This window comes from Ctenocephalides felis, unplaced genomic scaffold (genome assembly GCF_003426905.1).
Source record: "Ctenocephalides felis isolate EL2017-DRISC unplaced genomic scaffold, ASM342690v1 CF-g0.4_SCAFFOLD_00531, whole genome shotgun sequence".
Taxonomy (NCBI): Eukaryota; Metazoa; Arthropoda; class Insecta; order Siphonaptera; family Pulicidae; genus Ctenocephalides; species Ctenocephalides felis.
The window spans coordinates 12,476-33,011 of NW_020536685.1; the positions used below are offsets into that span (position 1 = coordinate 12,476).

Below are 20,536 nucleotides of genomic sequence, written 5' to 3' on the forward strand. Positions count from 1 at the left end.
ATACAAAATCTTCTAACGATTGTCAATTTTTTAAAAATTGATTGATGTTTGTAACATGAATTTTTTTCCATAATGTTGTGGCGTAGTTCTCTGGCTAATGAGGTTGGATGATCTTTGAAGCGGCTTTGTACTTGTCTGAATGTCTTTGTATTTCATCGTTTATTGTGTTCATATCGGCGTCTTTATCTTCAACTAATTTGGATAGTACTTAAGGGCTTTCTTACATTCTTTTGTATTTTGTTTTGGCATCTTTGAATTTTTATTACGTTTGATTTGGAAACTGATCTTCCATGGTTGTATACCGTAGGTCCAAATTGGCTTAATAATAGATTTGTACCAGTAAATGAAAAAGTATAATAGAGGGAAAAAACTATTTGTTCAAAATTAAATTTAAATAACAATCTTGAATCACTAATTGATCATTTTAATTGAGAATTTATTTTTGTAACTTCTAAAGCATTCGATCAATATAAATGATGTGTGAAACTAATATTTTGAAAATTTAATATTCTCCGACATTGTCATTTACCACAAATCCATTAAATCTTCTGTAGCTTTGAAACCATTCGATTAATATTGATAAGGTAAGAGACAAATTTGGTCTAAATTAATTTATCTACAACATTGGGTAACAACATAAGACTCTAGAGCAACTCGGTATACCTTAAAACTCGGTCTAAGAAAAGATCACGTGGTAATTAAGCTGAAATATCCTTCACAGCATAACCTCAAAACAGAACTATCAAAAGGTGTAAATAAATAAAAAACACTTCAAATAGAGTCTTATATTAATATTTATTCATTTTTTCATTGCGTCTTCTTCATCACTCCATTACCAACTCCATAAGCCCTCTTGGCAGTCCCATTGGAAGCCCCCTTGGTCCCATTCATCAGCTTCATCTCTCTCAATTCCTTCGCACAACTAACGAAAGTCTCCGGCTTCTTCACAAGAATCCTTCTAATTACATAACCTAAAACTAAAACGGCCCCCATAAGTCCTCCGAGCCACACCAGAAGCACGTCCCACATGAAGAGCACAAGGGGGCTCATGTCTCTGGCTTTGGATCTTAGATGGCGCGTTCCTTTATGTCGCATCGAGTACTCGCACCACCATACTGCTTCGTCCAAGGGGGCCATCGGGCGGTCGCGGAATCTTTTGGAGCGGAGGGTCATGTTGTCTTGGTAACTGGAAGGAAAAGATCAGGTAGTTGATTGTTGATGTGTTGGTATGAATGGTAAGGGGATATGTTCATAGTGAATGAATAGATAGTGAAATAAATATTTTGTTGTGCTGGTCGAAATGGTCTGACCAGCTCGTTAAAATTTGATATATTTTATCTAAAAAAAAATATCTCTAGTTGATTATTCTCTGTTTTATTCAAAAAGCAAATTATATACTTTGGTAAGCCAGTGTTACTAACCCTTTGTTAGTAAGTATATAGGTATACGAGATTTTTGGTAATTTTGTATTCACCAGTGCTTACCAACTCTTAGCAATTAAGCACAACTAAAAAAGATAAAAAAAAAGTATGACAGTGTTACCAACCTTTGGTTATTCAACATACGTCCCAATTTATCTACAATTTCTTCTTCGGTGACAGATATGATGAGTATTTGTTCAGCAACGCCGGCGTCTACTGCTTTTTTAGCATTCTGAAATAAAAGAAAATGATAATTGAAATAAAATTTTGATCTGTATAAAGCCTAAATAAATAAACAAGTTTTTGCCAAGAAATCCTATTTGTTTTTTCGATGTTTCTGAAGAGATTGACACCAAAATTTGCCCAAAACCCTACTGCAGTTTCTTTGACGTGAAAACTTCATATTCATCTTATATATATATAAAAATATATATGTCGGGTTTTTCTTCCTAGATATATCTCCAGAACGCACGAACCGATTTTGACAATTTTGCATTCGTTGGAAAGGTCACGGCCCCGCAAGGTTTATATCTAAGAAAATTAGTGGTGCATTGCATCATGCCCTAATGCAAATTGCTGGAACTTCACGCATCGTAATTAAAAATTCGAGTAAAGACATTGGTGAGAATAATCAGAATTATGTCTGGTTAAGTCAACGAGCAATTCTTGCCGCAAACAATAGTTATGTACACGCACTGAATTTCACCATTCAATCGAAAATTGCGGGCGATTTGGTGACATACCAATGATTCCGACTGGTCCTCCGTTTGACTTTAAACGATTGCAATTTCCAGTTCGCCTTGCGTTCGCAATAACAATTTATCCCGCCAATCGCTTAGTATTTGCGGGATAAATTTCAAATAGATTGTTTATAAAATCATTGTTTTTCAAATGGGCAGTTATACATTGCCTGTTCACGAGTTGGAAAACCATCCGCTTTGTTTGTGTTAACGTTAGACCAAAAAACAAAAAATGTGGTTTACCAAAAAGCACTTCAATGAAACGGATAATTTGCGGATTCACTTTCATTTACTTAGAGAAGTTCAACTAAAAAACACTTCATTTTTGTAATCGAAATAAATTCATTACTGTTGTATAATAAAATCAAATTTTTCCTTCTCAAATATAAAACAAACAAATTTCTTCATCTTTCTCACGAAACCATCTGGTGGCGAAACGGAGTTCGTCGGGTTTGCTAGTTATTTTATAAATTTCTTTTTTTTCACCTTACCGTAAATTGATCAGCGAAAAAAGGAATCCCCAACAAGGGCACCCCGTGCCAAGTAGCCTCCTGTGTGCTCAAAAGACCACAATGGGACATAAACAGAACCGTTTTGGGATGACCTGGATGAAAAGAGAACCTCAGGTTAAATTATCTATAACAATTCAGTATTATTTTACCCAAAACGTCGTTCTGGGATGCCCATTTGGTGACCATAACGTTTTTGGAGACTTTCAAATCAGTTCTATCGATTTTCCATAAAAAGTGGTAGTCTGGGAATTTGGCCAGAGCTCTCACGAACATCTGGACTTTTTCTTCACCCATCATGTTGCTCCTCACGTTGGTTCCTAGACTGAAGTAGACTACTCCCTTTTTGGCGCCGTTGAAAAAGTTGTTGATGTTCTAAAGTAATCGATAATTGACATATTTAATAAATATGTCATTCCTAAACAATAAAAATGATATTTATCATAATGATACCCTCACCTCTGGTAGTTTCTTTGGTTCCTTAACCTGCAACCCCCCAACTTGGATAACATTAGGCAACAGCAACTCCGGCAAATCCATTCCTGAATGACTATTAACCAGCACCAGGTCAATCTCTCTCTCCAAATCTCCAATAAAGGGAAGATCTTGTCCAAAAACCTCTCTGGCCATTGGATCCAAAATGTTCATGGTCCTCCTTCTGTTCCTATAATCCATGAAGTAGTAGAAAAGATTCAGAGACCTCTGCCAGAAGGACATGTCTCCAGAGAAGTCCGTGGAGTAGTAGGGGATTAGGGATGGGACTTGGGGATTTCCGAGGATGTCGTAGGTGTTTGGGGGTGTCATGAAGGGGCTTATACCTGGTGAAAGAAATTTGATTGTTGTATTGGATTTTTGAAACTAGGTTGTGCTAAAATGAGCCACTGGTGTCAATTTTTCTTACCAATAATGGGTGGGTAATTAAATTTATGTGCAAAACCCAAAATATCCGGCAAACCAGTATATTCAAAAAGAATCAGATCAAATTTGAAGTCACTCGGATAATCCATCAGCTGTTGGAAACCTTTTGTTTTCGAAACGATTTTAAATAACATCACAAAATAGTTGGTCAGCATCTCCATTCCTCCCAAGACAGTTTTTGCTTGGAATTTCTCAGGGTCTACACTGAGGAACACCTTTTCGACCTCTTCGTAGACCCCTTCCATAAGGATGTAATTGAGGTTAGGTGTAGGTGGGTCGTCTACGTCTACACTGAGAGCTGTCACGTTGTAACCTGCCATGGCGAGGGATGACATTATCGAACGGTTCCTGGGGAAAGAAATGAAGTTTTAATTGGATTATACTTTTTGCCTTTTTTATTGATAAAATCGTATTATACTTCTCAAGACCTTTCAAACAATACTCCACATGCCATAAAAATTTTATGTAAATATTTTGAAGTAAAACTTCTTTAGATTTGTTTACTATAAATGCAATAAAAGTATAAATGGTGATACTTATCACATTTTTATTGATAAAATCGTATTATAATTTTCAAGACCTTTCAAACGATACCCCACATGCCGTGAAAATATTATGTAAATATTTTAAAGAGAAACTTCTTTAGACTCGTTTGCTATAAGTGCAATGAAAGTATAAATTTTTATACTTATCACATTTTATTGATCAAATCGTATCATACTTTTCAAGATTTTTCAAACGATACCCCACATGCCATGAAAATTTTATGTAAATATTTTGAAGAGTAGATTCGTTTACTATAAGTGCAATAAATGTATAAATGATGATACTTATCTCCTTTTTAGTGATAATCATAATATACTTCTCAAGACCTTTCATACGATAACCCACATGCCATAAATTTTTTTTATAAATATTTTGAAGTAAAACTTCTTTAGATTCGTTTACTATAAGTTCAATGAAAGTATAAATGATGATACATATCACATTTTTATTATTAAAATTGTATTATACTTCTCAAGACCTTTCAAACGATACCCCACATGCATTGAAAATTATATTTAGATATTTTGAAGTAAAACTTCTTTAGGTTCGTTTACTATAAGTGCAATAAAAGTATGAATAGTGATACTTATTACGATTTTTATTGATAAAATTGTATTATACTTCTCAAGACCTTTCAAACGATACCCCACATTTTGAAGTAAAACTTCTTTAGATTCGTTTACTATAAATGCATAAAAGTATAAAAAGTGAAATCGTATTATACTTCTCGAGATCTTTCAAACGATATTCCATATGTCATAAATTACATTCCAATTTTTTGAAGTAAAACTTCTTTATTCCCGTTCACTTCAAATCCATAAAAAATGCAATAGAGGTGCATATTTTTGATAAATATCCGTACATTTTGTGTCTTGATCATAGTATATTTATACAAAATGTAAGAAGCTTTTGCACAGTTGTCAAAAAACTGCAGAAAATCAAAATTGTACTCCAATATTCGAATTCTATTCAAAAAGACCTTTCAAATGATACCTTACATGCTATTAAAAATCAATCTTAATTTTTTGAAGTAAAACTTCTTCAGTCCCGTTTACTACAAGTTAATAAAAAATGCAATTGTAATGTATATTTTTGATGAATATCCTTAAATTCTTGTGTGTTGATTATAGTATAATTGCACAAAAGTTTTGCACCTATTTTTTTCATGTTGAATATTCAATGTTAGAATATAATGATATGAACTTTTGCACAATTTTCCAAAAAATGCACAAAATTAAAATTGTACTCCAATATTCGAATACTATCCATAAAGACCTATCAAATGATACCCTACACGCTATTAAAACTCGATCTTAATTTTTTTAAGTAAAACTTCTTTAGTCCCGTTTACTACAAGTTCATAAAAATGCAATAAAGATGCATACTTCCGTTAAATACCCTTAAATTTTTGTATTATTTATAGTATATTTGTACAAAAGTTTTACACCATTATTTGTACAAAAGTTTACCACAAATTTTAATATTTATTGCAGAACATTTAACATTTTGATATATTTTAATAAAATGTTGGTAATATTTATCACATTTTTATTTATATAATTATTTTTTTATGAAAATTTTATTCCTCTCCTTGAGGCCTTTCAAATGATACCCAACAAGCAATTAAAAAATTTCAAAAATTTCGAAGTAAAACTTCATTAGACTTAAATTTAAAATGAACTAGGCGTAAGTAGCATTTTGCTTTAAAGCGAGAATGTAAACTTTTTTTGAATTTGTTAATAATTTTAGGACTTTTTTTTGAATATATCTTTCAAATTATCTAATTTATCTTAACATGTAGATAAATAAATTATCTACAATTCTTGTAAAGAATATAAATGTTTATTATTAGAAAATTATGATTGAATATGAGCATACATAATGCATGAAGGTACTTTTTTGTATCTTTGGAATTTATCTTTCAAATTATCTAATTTATCTTAGAACTATAGATATATCTTTTACAAATTTGTAAACAAATTTCTACATTTTTATGGGGTTTCATCAAAGAGTTTTTATATTCTGGAAATCAGTGCAGCATTTTTAAAAAAACGTCGACTAAAGACCAAATTTTGGCTCAATTACTCCAATTTTGGTGTCAAACGATTCAGAATGACTTAATAAGCAAATCGGATTATCTGGCGAAAACAAACATTCCAAAAACTAAAAAAATAAACTTAACAGCTTATTGGTTTATTTACAAAATACAATACAATCTATTTATTATCTAATTATCTTCATATCACTTTTGGGTGGATTCCATGTCACGAGATCAATTAGAAACTTCTTTATGCAAATATCTATGTTGTTTCAAGTTGCATTTTAATCTAAATGTTTTTGCACACGAGTCACACTTATAAGCACATTTGATACATTTTTTATTCTTTGGTTTTACTCTAATTTTGATGTCAAATGATTCAGAATGACTTAATAAGCAAATCGGATTATCTGACGAAAACAAACTTTCAGAAAGATAAAAAAAAACAACTCATTGGTTTATTTATAAAAAAAATTACAAAATACTATACAATCTATTTATTATCTAATTATCTCTATATCACTTTTGAGTGGATTCCACGTCACGAGATCAATTAGAAACTTCTTTATGCAAATTTCTATGTTGTTTCAAGTTGCATTTCAATGTAAATTTTTTTGCACACGAGTCACACTTATAAGCACATTTGATACATTTTTTATTCTTTGGTTTTACTCTAATTTTGATGTCAAACGATTCAGAATGACTTAATAAGCAAATCGGATTATCTGGCGAAAACAAACATTCCAAAAACTAAAAAAATAAACTTAACAGCTTATTGGTTTATTTACAAAAAATTTTTACAAAATACAATACAATCTATTTATTATCTAATTATCTTCATATCACTTTTGAGTGGATTCCATGTCACAAGATCAATTAGAAACTTCTTTATGCAAATTTCTATGTTGTTTCAAGTTGCATTTCAATGTAAAGGTTTTTACACATGAGTCACACTTATAAGCACGCTTTTTAGTGTGAACCACTAAATGGAATTTGAAGTCCCTGAATTGTACGAAGACTTTTTTACAAATCTTGCATTTATATTCTCGTTTATGCTGATGATCTTTGTGGGAAATCCCTTCTTGTTTGTTCATATGTGTACGCATGTGGTATTTTAAATCAGGAGCACGAATAAATCTTTTATTACACAACCCACATTTATACAAGCGTTCCTTAATGTGGGTGCTGATGTGGTATTGTAAATAACACAGTCGCACAAAGGCTTTATTACAAAATTTGCATTTATGTGGTCGTTCTCCATTGTGGACACAAGCTTTGTGTTCGTTTAAAGCATTTTGTACCATAAATGTTTTATCACATACATCACAAACATAAGGACGTTCACCAGAGTGACTGCGCATGTGTCTTTTTAGTGCACCGGTTTGTATGAATGCTTTATCACATAAACTGCATTTGTGTGGCCGGTCCCCGGTGTGTATGGCTATGTGGGATTTTAAGTTCCCGAGTTGCACAAAGGCTTTATTGCATATATTGCACTTATGAGGGCGATCTCCAGTATGACACACCAGGTGTGCTTTCAAGTTGCTTCTTTTAGAAAAGGTTTTATCGCAGATTTTACATCTATGTTGAGAGGCTTCTGTGTGAACTGCGCTGTGAGTCTTTAAGTGTCTCATTTGTTTGAACCTCTGATTACATATTTTGCATGTGAGTAAATGCTCTTTTGTGTGCATACGTATGTGCCGGTTTAAATTACTTTTTACATTGAAGGTTTTGTTGCAAGTTTTGCACACGTAAGACCTTTCACCGGTATGGATTTTAAGATGTCTTTGTAAGTTTTGTCGATTGAGAAATGTCTTCGAGCAATATGTACATGTGCTGTGTTTTTCGTGGAAGAGCATGTGTTTTTTTAAATTATGTGGGAGTTTGAAGGTTTTGTTACATAAACCACATTTAAGGGAATCTGATACATCCTGTTTTTCTATCGTTACTTGTGAATTCAAACATTTTTGATCATTTTCAGTCTTTATAGTACTAAAGCCATCATCTTCATCTTGAATCTCTTCAATTGTATATTCTTCAGGTTCTAATTTGATTTTTATGGTTTCATCAGACATTTTTAAATATTATACATCAAATTTAATAAATATCAATGATACGCATTACATAACTTTTAATAATTAAAATAAATAATAAATATATTCAAAACAAACACAAGTTTGACGTTTGTTTTGACAAGTGAAGCATAGAGACTTCTTTTGCATTTAAAAAGATGGTAGATGTCTCGTCTATATTTATAACTAGTTGGTATTGGTATTTTGCCTTGAGGCAAGTTACATGAACTTACCGATATGTGTAAATAATCGACTTAATCAATAAAAAATAAATTAATTTGCAAGTGATTAAAAGTATTCCTAGTGGATTTGTGTTTTTATTACACATAATTGAAAACGAACGAACACGTCAACTCGTAGTATTTTCTAAGAGGAAATTTTCAAAAACTAACAGATTTTTTAATTGAACCAGTTTCTGTAGGACTTTGATGGTTTAGTATGTTCATTTAGAGACCATGTACTCTATCGTTATACCAAGTGAATCGTGTAATTTTAATTTTAACAAACCTCAAAACAACTACTCATTTTCTCAAACTTTGGTGAATTTATACCCAGTAAGCACGTGACGTTGCAGCAATATTCTATATAAATCCCTGCCAACATCCCCGCTGTGGCAATAAACCAATGTGGTGTAGATGTTAAAAATATATCACGAGATCGATATCACCTTATGATAATAAACCATCATCGTGGCGACATTCGTTTAAAATTGCAATCGTGACATGCCGATCAACCGTCTTCGTATGTTTTTTTTTTTATTATTATTATTTATTTGAATAAAAATATAAATTTTATACATCTCAGGCAGACCGTAATGTCTGGTATGAGAGATTGTACTAAATATTTATACAATATATATATATATATATATATATATATATATATATATATATAGGTTGTCAAATATCTCCCTTCCGCTTTTTTGCTCTTGGTTTATAATACAAAAAGGCGGAAGGGAGATATTTGACAACCTAATATATATATATATATATATATATATATATATATATATATATATGTATATATATATCGTACTATATATATACTACATCTAATGTATATAAAAATGTTCAGTTTTCAATTGTAATACACACACATGTATAAAAAACAAACAAATATATATGTATATGATATATATGTACAACTAGTTGAAAACGAATTTTTGTAATTATAAATCTCATCAGACTATATTTTAAATTTTTCTTTTTTTAAATTCTGCGATTATTATTTTAACTATTTTAAAATTTCCATTTTATTAATACAGTTAATGTTAACTATAAAGCATTTGAACCTAAGCTGAAGCAATAAAATTTATCTGAAAAAAAAAAAAAATAATATAAAAACATTTTATCTATATACATTTATTAATATTGGTCAATATAAAACAATTTTAATAATAACAGTTGTTTGATCTAAAAATATAAAATATAAAAAAAAATGTGATTCGAAAATATATTATAAATTAGAATGAATGATCGGTACTGAAACAAGCATGTTATTGAGAAAATATGGTATATTCAAACATTTTTTTCTTATATTCTGAGCAGATATTGTTTTTTTATCTTCTTGATTTTGATGATTTTGATATATACATATATCAAAAACTCTCGAGTCACAAGGTTCCAAAAACAATGGATTCATATCCTTTATTATGAAACATACAATTTTATTCATGTCACAAATTTCTTGAATTAGTAATAATTTGCCATCTGTATCCATACAGAGATTGTTTGGTTTTCTATTAGAAATAAAGAAATCCTTTAAAAAAACTTTTACTTGACCTGTTCTCTCATACTTTATGCTTGGGTAACTCTGTTTGCTTGTGGTCACGCTTCCAAGCAACTTCTCTTCGGCCATTCTATTAACAAGCTGGTGAAGAGGCTTCGGTGAATTCTGTAGCTTGCTCTGAATTTTTTTAAAATAGCTTTCGAACGGAAAGCAGCTAAACCTGTCCAAGCAGCATTGAAATGTCATGACATCATTTGCAAGATGTACCAAATTATGTGTATTATAGGTCATCCTGCCAGCTCCATATAATTTAGAATACTCATTGACAAATGCAGTAAGGAACTTCTTGGCAATATCATTTTTTTCAACGCAGGTTTCAGGATTGCATAAAATTCTAATACGCAAGCTGAATTTCAAAAAGTTCAGGTAATTATCCTTCTTCAATGCAGGCTGCAAAACTACTGGTCCCAAATATAACAAAAATAATCTGAACTCTGTTGCTTTCCAGTGGTTGAACTCGTTCAGTGGTCTAGGCAGTCTAGAAAATTTCTCAAACTTTGATGAATTTTATAAAATTAAACTTGTCGTAAGGCCGTAATATTTCAGCAAGTTCTATAAGACCATGATATATATCGCCAAAAAAGTTCCATAGAAATCGGTTTATTTTTTTTTTTTCAACAGTTAATTACAAGAAAACGGCTCTATAGATTTTCACCTAAAACTAATCAGTATCATTCCCAACTAATATCTTTGAAACAGTTTTTGATTTTTTAAAATCGATTCGGTAGTTTGAGCTTAAATGTGGACCACAAGTTTAACACTTTTTTCCAATTTTCAATGGAACGGCTCGATCGATCGTCGCACAAAACTGATAATCGACAGTCCTCCTTGAGACACTTCAAATGGTTTTTAAATTTCTGAAATCGGTTCAGGCGTTTTTGAGCAATCGTCGATGAAAGTTTTAATTTTGACAAATGCCAAAAAAACGATACTAATCTTTGCAAACTTTGAAGAATTTTTAAAATTAAACAACTTATCGTAGGGCCGTAATATTTTAGTATGATCTATAAGACTATGATATCTACCGTCAAAACATCATAATAAAAACCGTCGAAATTTTTTTTAACACTTTATTACAAGAAAACGGCCCGGCCGATCTTGACCAAAAACTAATCAGCACAATCCCCAACCGATATATTTCGAACAGTTTTTGAATTTTCAAAATTGATTAAGAATTGCGGGTTAAAACAAGGACGATTTTTTTTTACTTTTCTGTGATTTACAAAGAAACGGCTTGGCTGATCGTCGCGCAAATTCGCTAAACGCTAGTCCTCATCGAGATACATCGAATGGCTTTTAAATTTTTTATATCGGTGCAGCCGTTTTTGAGAAAACGCCGATTTACGGCAACAAATCTGTTCACATACGCATACACACATACTTTTTCCAAATTTGGTTTCATTTGATTCAGAATGACTTGAAATGTCGAGAAAACATAAAATTAGCGAATCGGATTTTTTATGAAAACATAAACTTCTCTTTGGAGAAGTTAAAAAGCAAATTTCTAAAAAAAAGTTTCTTTTTTTTCAAACATTCCAAGATTCTTAAAAACCTAATTTTTTCAAAGTTTTTAAAGATATTAAAACTTGAATTACAATAGGGAAGTTCCAGAAATTTGCCTTAAGGCACGATGCCATGCAGTACTGGTTTATCAGGTTTGTTGCGGCCCAGTGCCTTTGCTTTGTACATTCTTAAATTTTGGCCTAAAGCAGCGATGTCCAACCTAAATTACTCTTTGGGCCATAATTTAGGAATATAAAAGGCACTGGGCCGCAAAAAATCTGGAAAACTAGTGGTGCATGGCATTGCGCCTTAAAGCAATTTGATGGAACTTCTCGTACCGTAATTCCAAACTTTTAAAAGCTTTAATATTTTTGAAAACTATGAAAAAAATAGATTTTTGAGAATCTTGAAATTATTGAAAAAAATGGACTTTTTTTTTGTATTTTAAAACTGTTTGAATATTGTTTTTTTTTGTCAAAATGGCCCTAAAGAGTAATTTGGGTTGAACTGTTATCTTCCGCCACCATTTGGGTACAGCTAGTCTTTTTTAAAATATACTCTATGCTTTCATTGTCAACTTCATGTCAACTTACATGTCAAACGACTAACCTCTTCATTATTTTGTAAAAAAAAAGCGTTATAGTTGAATTTACTATTTTATTTAAAGTATATGCATAAAATAAGTTGATAGAATACCCAATTGATAATTACTGAATGTACATACTGAATACAACTAAAAATGTCGGAAGAAACAATTATGTCTATGAATGATCAGACAATTAAGATTGAACCGCCAGAATATTCAATAGAAGACATTAAGTGCGAAATTGATGATGAATTTAATTATATAGATGGTATTGTTAAGTCTGAATCGTATTTTGAGGATGATAAAACGTCTCTGGATAAATTTATGAATTCTGAGGTGACCATAGAGGAAGAAGTCAAACAGGAGGTAATTGTGACACCAGTTTATAATTGTGACATTTGTAATAGAACATTTTTAGAATCGCTTCACTTAGAACAGCATATGATCGAACACATGCGCAGTCATAGCAAAGAGTACCCTGATGCAAGTAAAATTTGCAATAAGACCCTCAATCTATTAAAAGGGTTTAAATGTGAAATATGTTGTCGAGTTTATAGCAGGTCATATTATTTAAAGCAACACTTGCTTATTCATGCCAGTGGGAAACCTTTCAAATGTGAAATATGCAGTAAATCATTCACTCAATCATATAGTCTGAAACGTCACAAGCAGATTCATAGTGGGAAACGCCCCCACAAATGCAAAATATGCAATAAAACATTTGCACAATTGTTTAATCTGAAAACACACATAAACATTCATTCTGGAGTGCGTCTTTATAAATGCGAAACATGTGATAAAGAATTCCATTCGACAAGTGGTTTAGCAACACATAGACGAATACATACTGGAGAACGACCCTACAAATGCAAACTATGCAATAAGTCATTTAGACAATCAGTAACTCTGAAAAGACACATGCTCATACATTCCGGAGTTCGTTGTCATAAATGTGAAATATGCAGTAAATCATTTACGTTCCTATATTCTCTAAAATCACACTGTCTTATTCATACTGGAGAACGTCCACACAAATGCGAAATATGCAATAAGACATTCACACAGTTAGGTACTCTGAAAGCTCACATGGGCATTCATTATGAAAGACTTTTTTATAAATGTGAAATATGCAATAAGAAATATACTCGAGCGCACAATTTGAGAAAGCACATGGCTGTTCATAATGAAAAACCAGATGAAAATCAATGAAATATTAATTAGCTGAAACCAACTCTGTGTGTAAAATAGTTTGATTTTATTTTTATTGTAAATTGTATTACTATAATACAAATATCAGACATGTAAATACATTGATATAAATATTTTCTGTCTATAAGTTAAAAATATTTGATTCTTGAACCTTTTTATCCTTCTCTATTGTATGTTGTCATACTTTGTGTATGATTAATGCAAATATTCTTTAAATTTCCCTAAGGTAAGCTATAGTAATGGATCGAAAATCGAAAATGAAAATTTTTGCATATCTTCACGTTCCAGAGGTTTTTGAACAATTTGGCATACTTGACAAAAAATGGATGTGTGCGTGTGTGTGTATGCATGGATACAATTTTTTGGGAACACGGATCAACCGATTTGAATGGTTCAAAGAACATCCAATTCCTATTGATAGGGAGGTGTGCTGATTAGTTTTTGTAATTCATTACTGTTGTAAAATAAAATCAAGTTTTTCCTTTTCAAATATAAAACAAACTAGCTGTAAGTGGAATTCTGTCTTGAGGCAATTATGGCATCGTGCCTTAAGGCAAATTGCTGGAACTTCCCGTTGAATACTGGTATTTTGAATACTGTGTATGTATGTATGGATACAAATTTCCAGTCACGTTTTCGGGCGCACAGATCAACCGATTTGAATGGTTAAAAAAATATTCGATTCCTATTGATAAGGAGATGTGATGATTAGTTTTTGGCAAAGGCAGGTCCAGTCATTACGGAGATAAAGAGCAAAGAGAGCAGAAAATAGAAATGGAGTTTTTGACAGAACGAATCATCCGATTTGTATGATTCAAAAAACATTCAGTTCGTAATGACGGGAAAAAGTGGTTATTAGTTTTAGTGGCAAAGGTTAGGCGTAGCGGTTTCGGAGATACAGAGCTAAATGTTAGAAAAATGGCAGTTTTTGAGAGAACTAAGTGTCCGATTTAAATCATTCAAAGAACTTTCTGCTTGTTTCAACAAAATAATTGCTTTTGGAAAAAAAATTTTGTTTCTAATTTTTTTTTTCAAAAAATATTTTTGTAATTTATTTTGGATTAAAAATTCAAAAAATTGCCTAGGCTAAGCACAGTCTAAGCGCCACTCTGGTACAAATGTTTAACCAAGTTCATTTAGACTGTTCATGTACCAGGAGCACTTTTCCAATTTTGTGAAAACTAATGAAAAATGTGAAAATGCCGCCAAGCTAAGCACAGTATAATGAAAATGTCGCACAGAATTATTTGCAAATGCATTTAGACTGTGACTGTACGGGAGCACTTTTTCAATTTTGTGTAAATTAAGGCAACTATTTTTTTGAAATTGAATTCGAAATGAATTGACGATTGTTAATGTTCTGGAGATAAATTGATTTATGATTTACATTTAATTTGCTCAGATTAACAAGCAAAAATAATGAAAGTTACAGTATTTGTAATAATATATTTGAAAACGTTTAAAATTTCTCAAATATTTCATTACGGTACGGGAAGTTCCAGTAGTTAGCCTTAAGGTACGGTGCCATACACCACTAGTTTGCTTTTATTTTATATTAAATCATCATACTACGGATATCATTTTAATGTAAATTCTATTCTTTCTACTCTTATTTATTTAAATTTATGTTATTATTTATTATCATTGCTAGATGTTAAATCATTAAACAGTTGTAATAAATAATGTAAGAAAAAAAAAAGTTAACAGGTGAAGCCATTTTCTTATCTTTGGGTGAAGCATAGAGCATTGTTTTGAATTTAAAAAGATGATAAATGTCCCATCTTTTTAGAAAACGTACTCTATGCTTTCGTTGTAAACCTAAACGTCAAGCGACTAACCTCTTCATTATTTTGTACAAAAAAACGCGTTGTAGTTGAATTCATTATTTTATTTAATGTATTTGGTTAAAATAATTTAGTATCATAGACAACTGTTAATTTACATAATATTTATTTTTATGTACCCAGTGAAAAATAAATATAAAGATGTCTGAAGGAATAATTATATCTCTGAATGATCAGACAATTAAAACTGAGCCACCAGAATATTCAATAGAAGACATTAAACGTGAAACTGATGATGAATTTAATTATGTCGATGGTATTGTTAAGTCTGAATCCTGTTTTGAGGATGATAAAACGTCTCTGGAAAGATTTATGAATTCCGAGGTGATGATAGAGGAAGAAGTCAAACAGGAGGTAATTGTGACACCAGTTTATAATTGTGACATTTGTAATAGAACTTTTTCAGAATCGCTTCACTTAGAACAGCATATGATCGAACACATGGAACAATTAAAAGGGTTTAAATGTGAAATATGTTCTAGAGTTTATAGCAGGTCATATTATTTGAAGCAACACATGCATACTCATACCAGAGATAAACCTTTTAAATGTGAAATATGCAGTAAATCATTCATAGTATTATCTGCACTAAAAACACACTTGGTTTTCATAGTGGGGAACGCCCGCACGAATGCGAAATATGCAATAGAACATTCACTCAATCGTTTAATCTGAAACGTCACATGCAGATTCATAGTGGTGAACGCCCCTATAATTGCATAAAATGCAATAAAACATTTGCCCAGTGGTTTAATCTGAAAGCACACATGCACATTCATTCTGAAGAGCGTCATTATAAATGCGAAATATGTGATAAAGCATTCCATTCATCACGTGCTTTAACAAAACATAGACAAATACATACTGGAGACCGCCTCTACAAATGCGAAAAGTGCAATAAGACATTTACACAATTAGGAAATCTGAAAACTCACATGCGCATTCATTCTGAAGAGCGTCCTTACGAATGTGAAATATGCAGTAAAGCATTCCGTACATCAAGTGATTTAAAAATACATAGTCGTATACATACTGGAGAATGCCCCTACCAATGCAAAATATGTTATAAGACATTCCGACAATCATGTAATCTAAAAAAACACATGCAAATTCATTCTAGTGAGCATCCTTATGAATGTGAGATATGCAATATGAAATATACTCAGGCGCACAATTTGAGAAAGCACATGGCTGTTCATAATGAAAAACCAGATGAAAATCAATAAAATATTAATTAGCTGAAACCAACTCTGTAAGTGCAGTTGTTTGAAACATCTTTGAAAACTTGTTTTTGTTGCATTGTAAATGTTATTGCTATTATACAAATATTAGTCACAAAAATACATTGATATGAATATATTCTGCTTATGTATTAAAATTATTTGATCTTTGAACCTTTATATCCTTCTTTATTGCTTCATTGTATCTTATATCATACTCTGTGTACGATTGATTAAAATTCCCTTCCATTTTCACCACTTATTGAAATTACAATTTTAATTAAACTTCCAAAAGATTGCAGTAAAAGTCTGACTGCTATCATATAGTGATATCACACCATAGTATGTTCACCTTGGAATTCGAGATGCCCAGCTGTAAGTCTGAAAATGCTTGTATATTGACATCCTAAAAGTTGTCTCAAACCTACATATGGTAGGGTAATAATTAATAGTCCAGTTATTATAGTAAGTTCACCTCGGAATTCGAGATACCCAGCTATAAGTATGTAAATACTTGTATATTGACACTAAAAGTTGTCTCAAAACCTACATATGGTGGGATAATAATTAATAGTCCAGTCATTATAGTAAGTTCACTTCGGTATTCGAGATACCCAGCTGTAAGTCTGTAAATACTTGTATATTGACACTAAAAAGTTGTCTCAAACCTACATATGGTAGGGTGCACTTACTCTATGTTGCGTACACTTCAGTACACAAAAACCGTAGACAGAGACGCGGCGCTTACGCGCTTCGATATTGCTTCTCTATGCATTTAAAGCAGTGCGATTGCTTTGAAAAATAGTTCAAAATTTCCAAAATATTTCAAAATAAAAAAACATTCAAAATTTTCTTTCAAAGTTAAAAAAAAATATCTTTTTAAAAAAAATTAATTTATGGTATTATATGTTCCAGCAATTTGCCTTAAGGCACGATGCCATATACCACTAGTTAATTTTTTTTTAATGACTATTATCTAATAATCATAGAATTAAGAACGTTCGTTTTTTTAAAAAAAAGAGTGTGCGTAAGTTCTACACGCTATTGAAGTAAACTTATCTATTGCTACTGTACAAAGTAGCAAATTTAAGTTAAGAAAAAATAAATACATTATATAACAATTTTGAATATTTTTATTAGTAATATGGTAACACTCTTGATGCACACATTTATTATTGTCAACTATTAAACACATTTATATAATGATAAATTATAAATTATATATTACAGCATTAAAAATATCTAAATTATTTAAAAACATTAATGTAATTAAAGTCATATTTCAAATATAACATGATCAGTTTGTCATTAATTTTCATTTATAAATGAACCTTCATTAGAGAAATGAAGTAATTGCTGATTGATAAATTCTATAATATTCGTTCACACAGTGGATTATATTAAACAACGCCTAAATAAATATTGTTTTCGCAACTTCATTCATCATGTAATAATTGTGTTTGAAGAACTTCATGTAATTAAAATTTACATACATTCATTGACTGATTGTATTTTTTTTACTTTTTCGCTGGCGATATAATCTCATTATTTTGAACAGCTGTAATATCTGTCTTGCCTAAAAAATATTTTCCATTTTAATAACTTCAAAGATTTATAGAAACTACGAAAAATATAAAATCATTTCAATAAACTTATGTTTCATACACGGCGCAAATGCTGCATTTGTTTTATTATTTTCATTATAATTATTTACGGGAGACAGGATGAAATATTCTTCTGATACAGGCATTTTCCATTAAATCAAGATTTGCACTACGATGTAACTTTAAAATGTTTACTTATCTATGTCGATTTACTTGTTGATATCGGTACGCATACAACGTTGATGCCGGTATGCATACAACGACAGATTTTTATTCACATACGCGACGACTAATGACAATCGACCCGTATAGAAATGATATCATCGAGAGCGAATGACGAATCATTGGCACTCGATTCTTATCTTATCTGCCGTAACGCACCTCCGTTGCATTTGTACGGATTTACACCATAGTCGCGCCTAAAGAAGTTTTACTTCAAAAATTATAAAAAATATAATAGTAGTGTTTACTGTATATTTCATACTATTTATACAAATCATTACATGCAAGAAAAGTTTACAACATGTTTCCAAATATTTAAATTTAAGTAAACAAATATGCTTATTGTTCATTGATTTTCACCACGCTTCTGACTATGAAGTGCCATGTGTCTTTTCAAATCATTCGATTGAGTAAATTCCTTTTACATACTTCATATTTATAAAGACTCTTGTTTATGAAACAGCATGTGCATTTTCAGAAGTCTTATTCATATGCGGGGGTACTCCCGCTGTGTATCAGCATGTGTCTTTTCAGACAATATAATCGCGTAAATGTCTTATTGCATATATTGCATTCATGGGGGCGTACTCCATTATGAATGAGCATGTGTTTTTTTTAGATCACATGTTTGCATGAATGACTTTTTGCATATATTGCATTCATGGGGACGTGCTCCACTGTGTATCATCAGCTTGTGACTTTTCAGATTACTTAAATCTATGAATGTCTTATTGCATATGTTGCATTGATGGGGGCGTGCTCCACTGTGTATCAGCATGTGATTCTTCAGAGTGCTTGATTGCGTGAATGTTTTTTCGCATATATTCATGCATGGGGGCGTACTCCAATATGAATGAGCATGTGTTTTTTTCAGAACATCTTTCCTCATGAATGTCTTTTTGCATATATTGCATTCATGGGGACGTTCTCCACTGTGTATCAGCTTGTGACTTTTCAGATTACTTAAATCTGTGAATGTCTTATTGCATATGTTGCATTCATGGGGACGTGCTCCACTGTGTATCAGCATGTGACTCTTCAGACCGCTTGATTGCGTGAATGTTTTTTTTGCATATATTGCATGCAAGGGGGCGTACTCCATTATGAATAAGCACGTGTCTTTTCAGATCACCTGTTCGCATGAATGTCTTTTTGCATATATTGCATTCATGGGGACGTGCTCCACTGTGTATCAGCTTGTGACTTCTCAGATTACTTAAATCTGTGAATGTCTTATTGCACGTACTGCATTTGTGGGGGCGCTTACCACTGTGTATGACTAAGTGTTTTTTCAGGCTATTTAATCGATCAAAAGTTTTGTAACAGATTTCGCATTTGAAAGGACGTTCTTTGCTATTATTAGCAATATGTTCGGCCATATGCTCTTTTAAATGATCTGATCTGAATGCAAATCTATTGCAAAGGTCACATTCATAAGTTGTTGTCTCGACTAACTCCTGTTTGACTTCTTCTTCAATTGTCACCTCGGAATTCATAAATCTTTCTAAACACGTATCATCATCTTCAGAACACGATTCAGATTTAACAATAACGTCGGGATCATCAAAATCATCCTCTATTTCGAGTTTAATGTCTTCTGGTGAATATTCTGGTGGTTCAATTTTAATTGTCTGTTCATTCATAGACATAATTGTTTTCCTTCGACATTTTTAAATATTTTCACTGCTTATACTCATAAAAAAAATTACGAAAATAGTTGTGGGCTAAATAATAGCCTAAATTTATCAATATTTTTTTTTCAATGTGATAAATAATTTCAACTTTTACATTTATTATTTGACATATGAAGCGTAGAGTTTTTTGTAGCAGTAGAGAGAGTAGAAACATATTCGCTATTTGTGAAGCATAGATAAACAAGTATAAATGGATGGCATACCGGCGGCTTTGACATTATTCGCTCCGAGCGTGACTGTAGCGCCTATACAGCGCCGTAATAAATATTGAACTAATTGGGGCTATCAGTGTGTGTTGTTTCATGTTTGTTTATACATGTAATTGTTACGAAAACAAAATTGAATAATTGTTATAAATAATAATAAACAAGACACGATTATAATGTGAACGCTGAATGTTTATTGAAATTATTAAATTTACTTCAACGTACTTAAAACATAGTTAAGTATAATGATTAATTAAATAAACAAACGCAGTAAACATTTTAAGGTTAAGCGCCTCAAAGCTTATGTAATAATCTCGGAATAGTTCTTAATAAAAACAATATAATAAATAATATTTTATTAATAGCATAAATTAATAATACATTAATTTACTTATTTTTTTATTATTGTTGGTCAA

At 31.3% G+C, this 20,536-nt stretch overlaps 3 protein-coding genes across 3 annotated transcripts; 1 reads left to right on the top strand and 2 right to left on the bottom strand.

Moving 5' to 3' along the window:
* Positions 1-790: 790 nt before the first annotated feature.
* LOC113365974 (UDP-glucuronosyltransferase 2B17-like) lies at positions 791-3,931 on the bottom strand. Its single transcript, XM_026607522.1, has 6 exons — positions 3,572-3,931; positions 3,130-3,488; positions 2,823-3,045; positions 2,653-2,765; positions 1,547-1,653; positions 791-1,186 (listed from the first exon to the last, which is right to left on the bottom strand). Exons 1-6 carry the CDS (start codon positions 3,921-3,923, stop codon positions 808-810), a joined length of 1,533 nt encoding a protein of 510 aa, XP_026463307.1. The 5' UTR covers positions 3,924-3,931; the 3' UTR covers positions 791-807.
* A 3,113-nt stretch (positions 3,932-7,044) lies between these two features.
* Positions 7,045-8,247, bottom strand: LOC113365984 (zinc finger protein 501-like). The gene has a single exon (XM_026607533.1). It carries the CDS (start codon positions 8,245-8,247, stop codon positions 7,045-7,047), a length of 1,203 nt encoding a protein of 400 aa, XP_026463318.1.
* Positions 8,248-12,214: 3,967 nt separating this feature from the next.
* LOC113365995 (zinc finger protein 729-like) lies at positions 12,215-16,417 on the top strand. The gene is made up of 3 exons (XM_026607544.1): positions 12,215-13,324; positions 15,352-15,668; positions 15,788-16,417. Exons 1-3 carry the CDS (start codon positions 12,275-12,277, stop codon positions 16,398-16,400), a joined length of 1,980 nt encoding a protein of 659 aa, XP_026463329.1. The 5' UTR covers positions 12,215-12,274; the 3' UTR covers positions 16,401-16,417.
* The last annotated feature ends 4,119 nt before the right edge of the window (positions 16,418-20,536 follow it).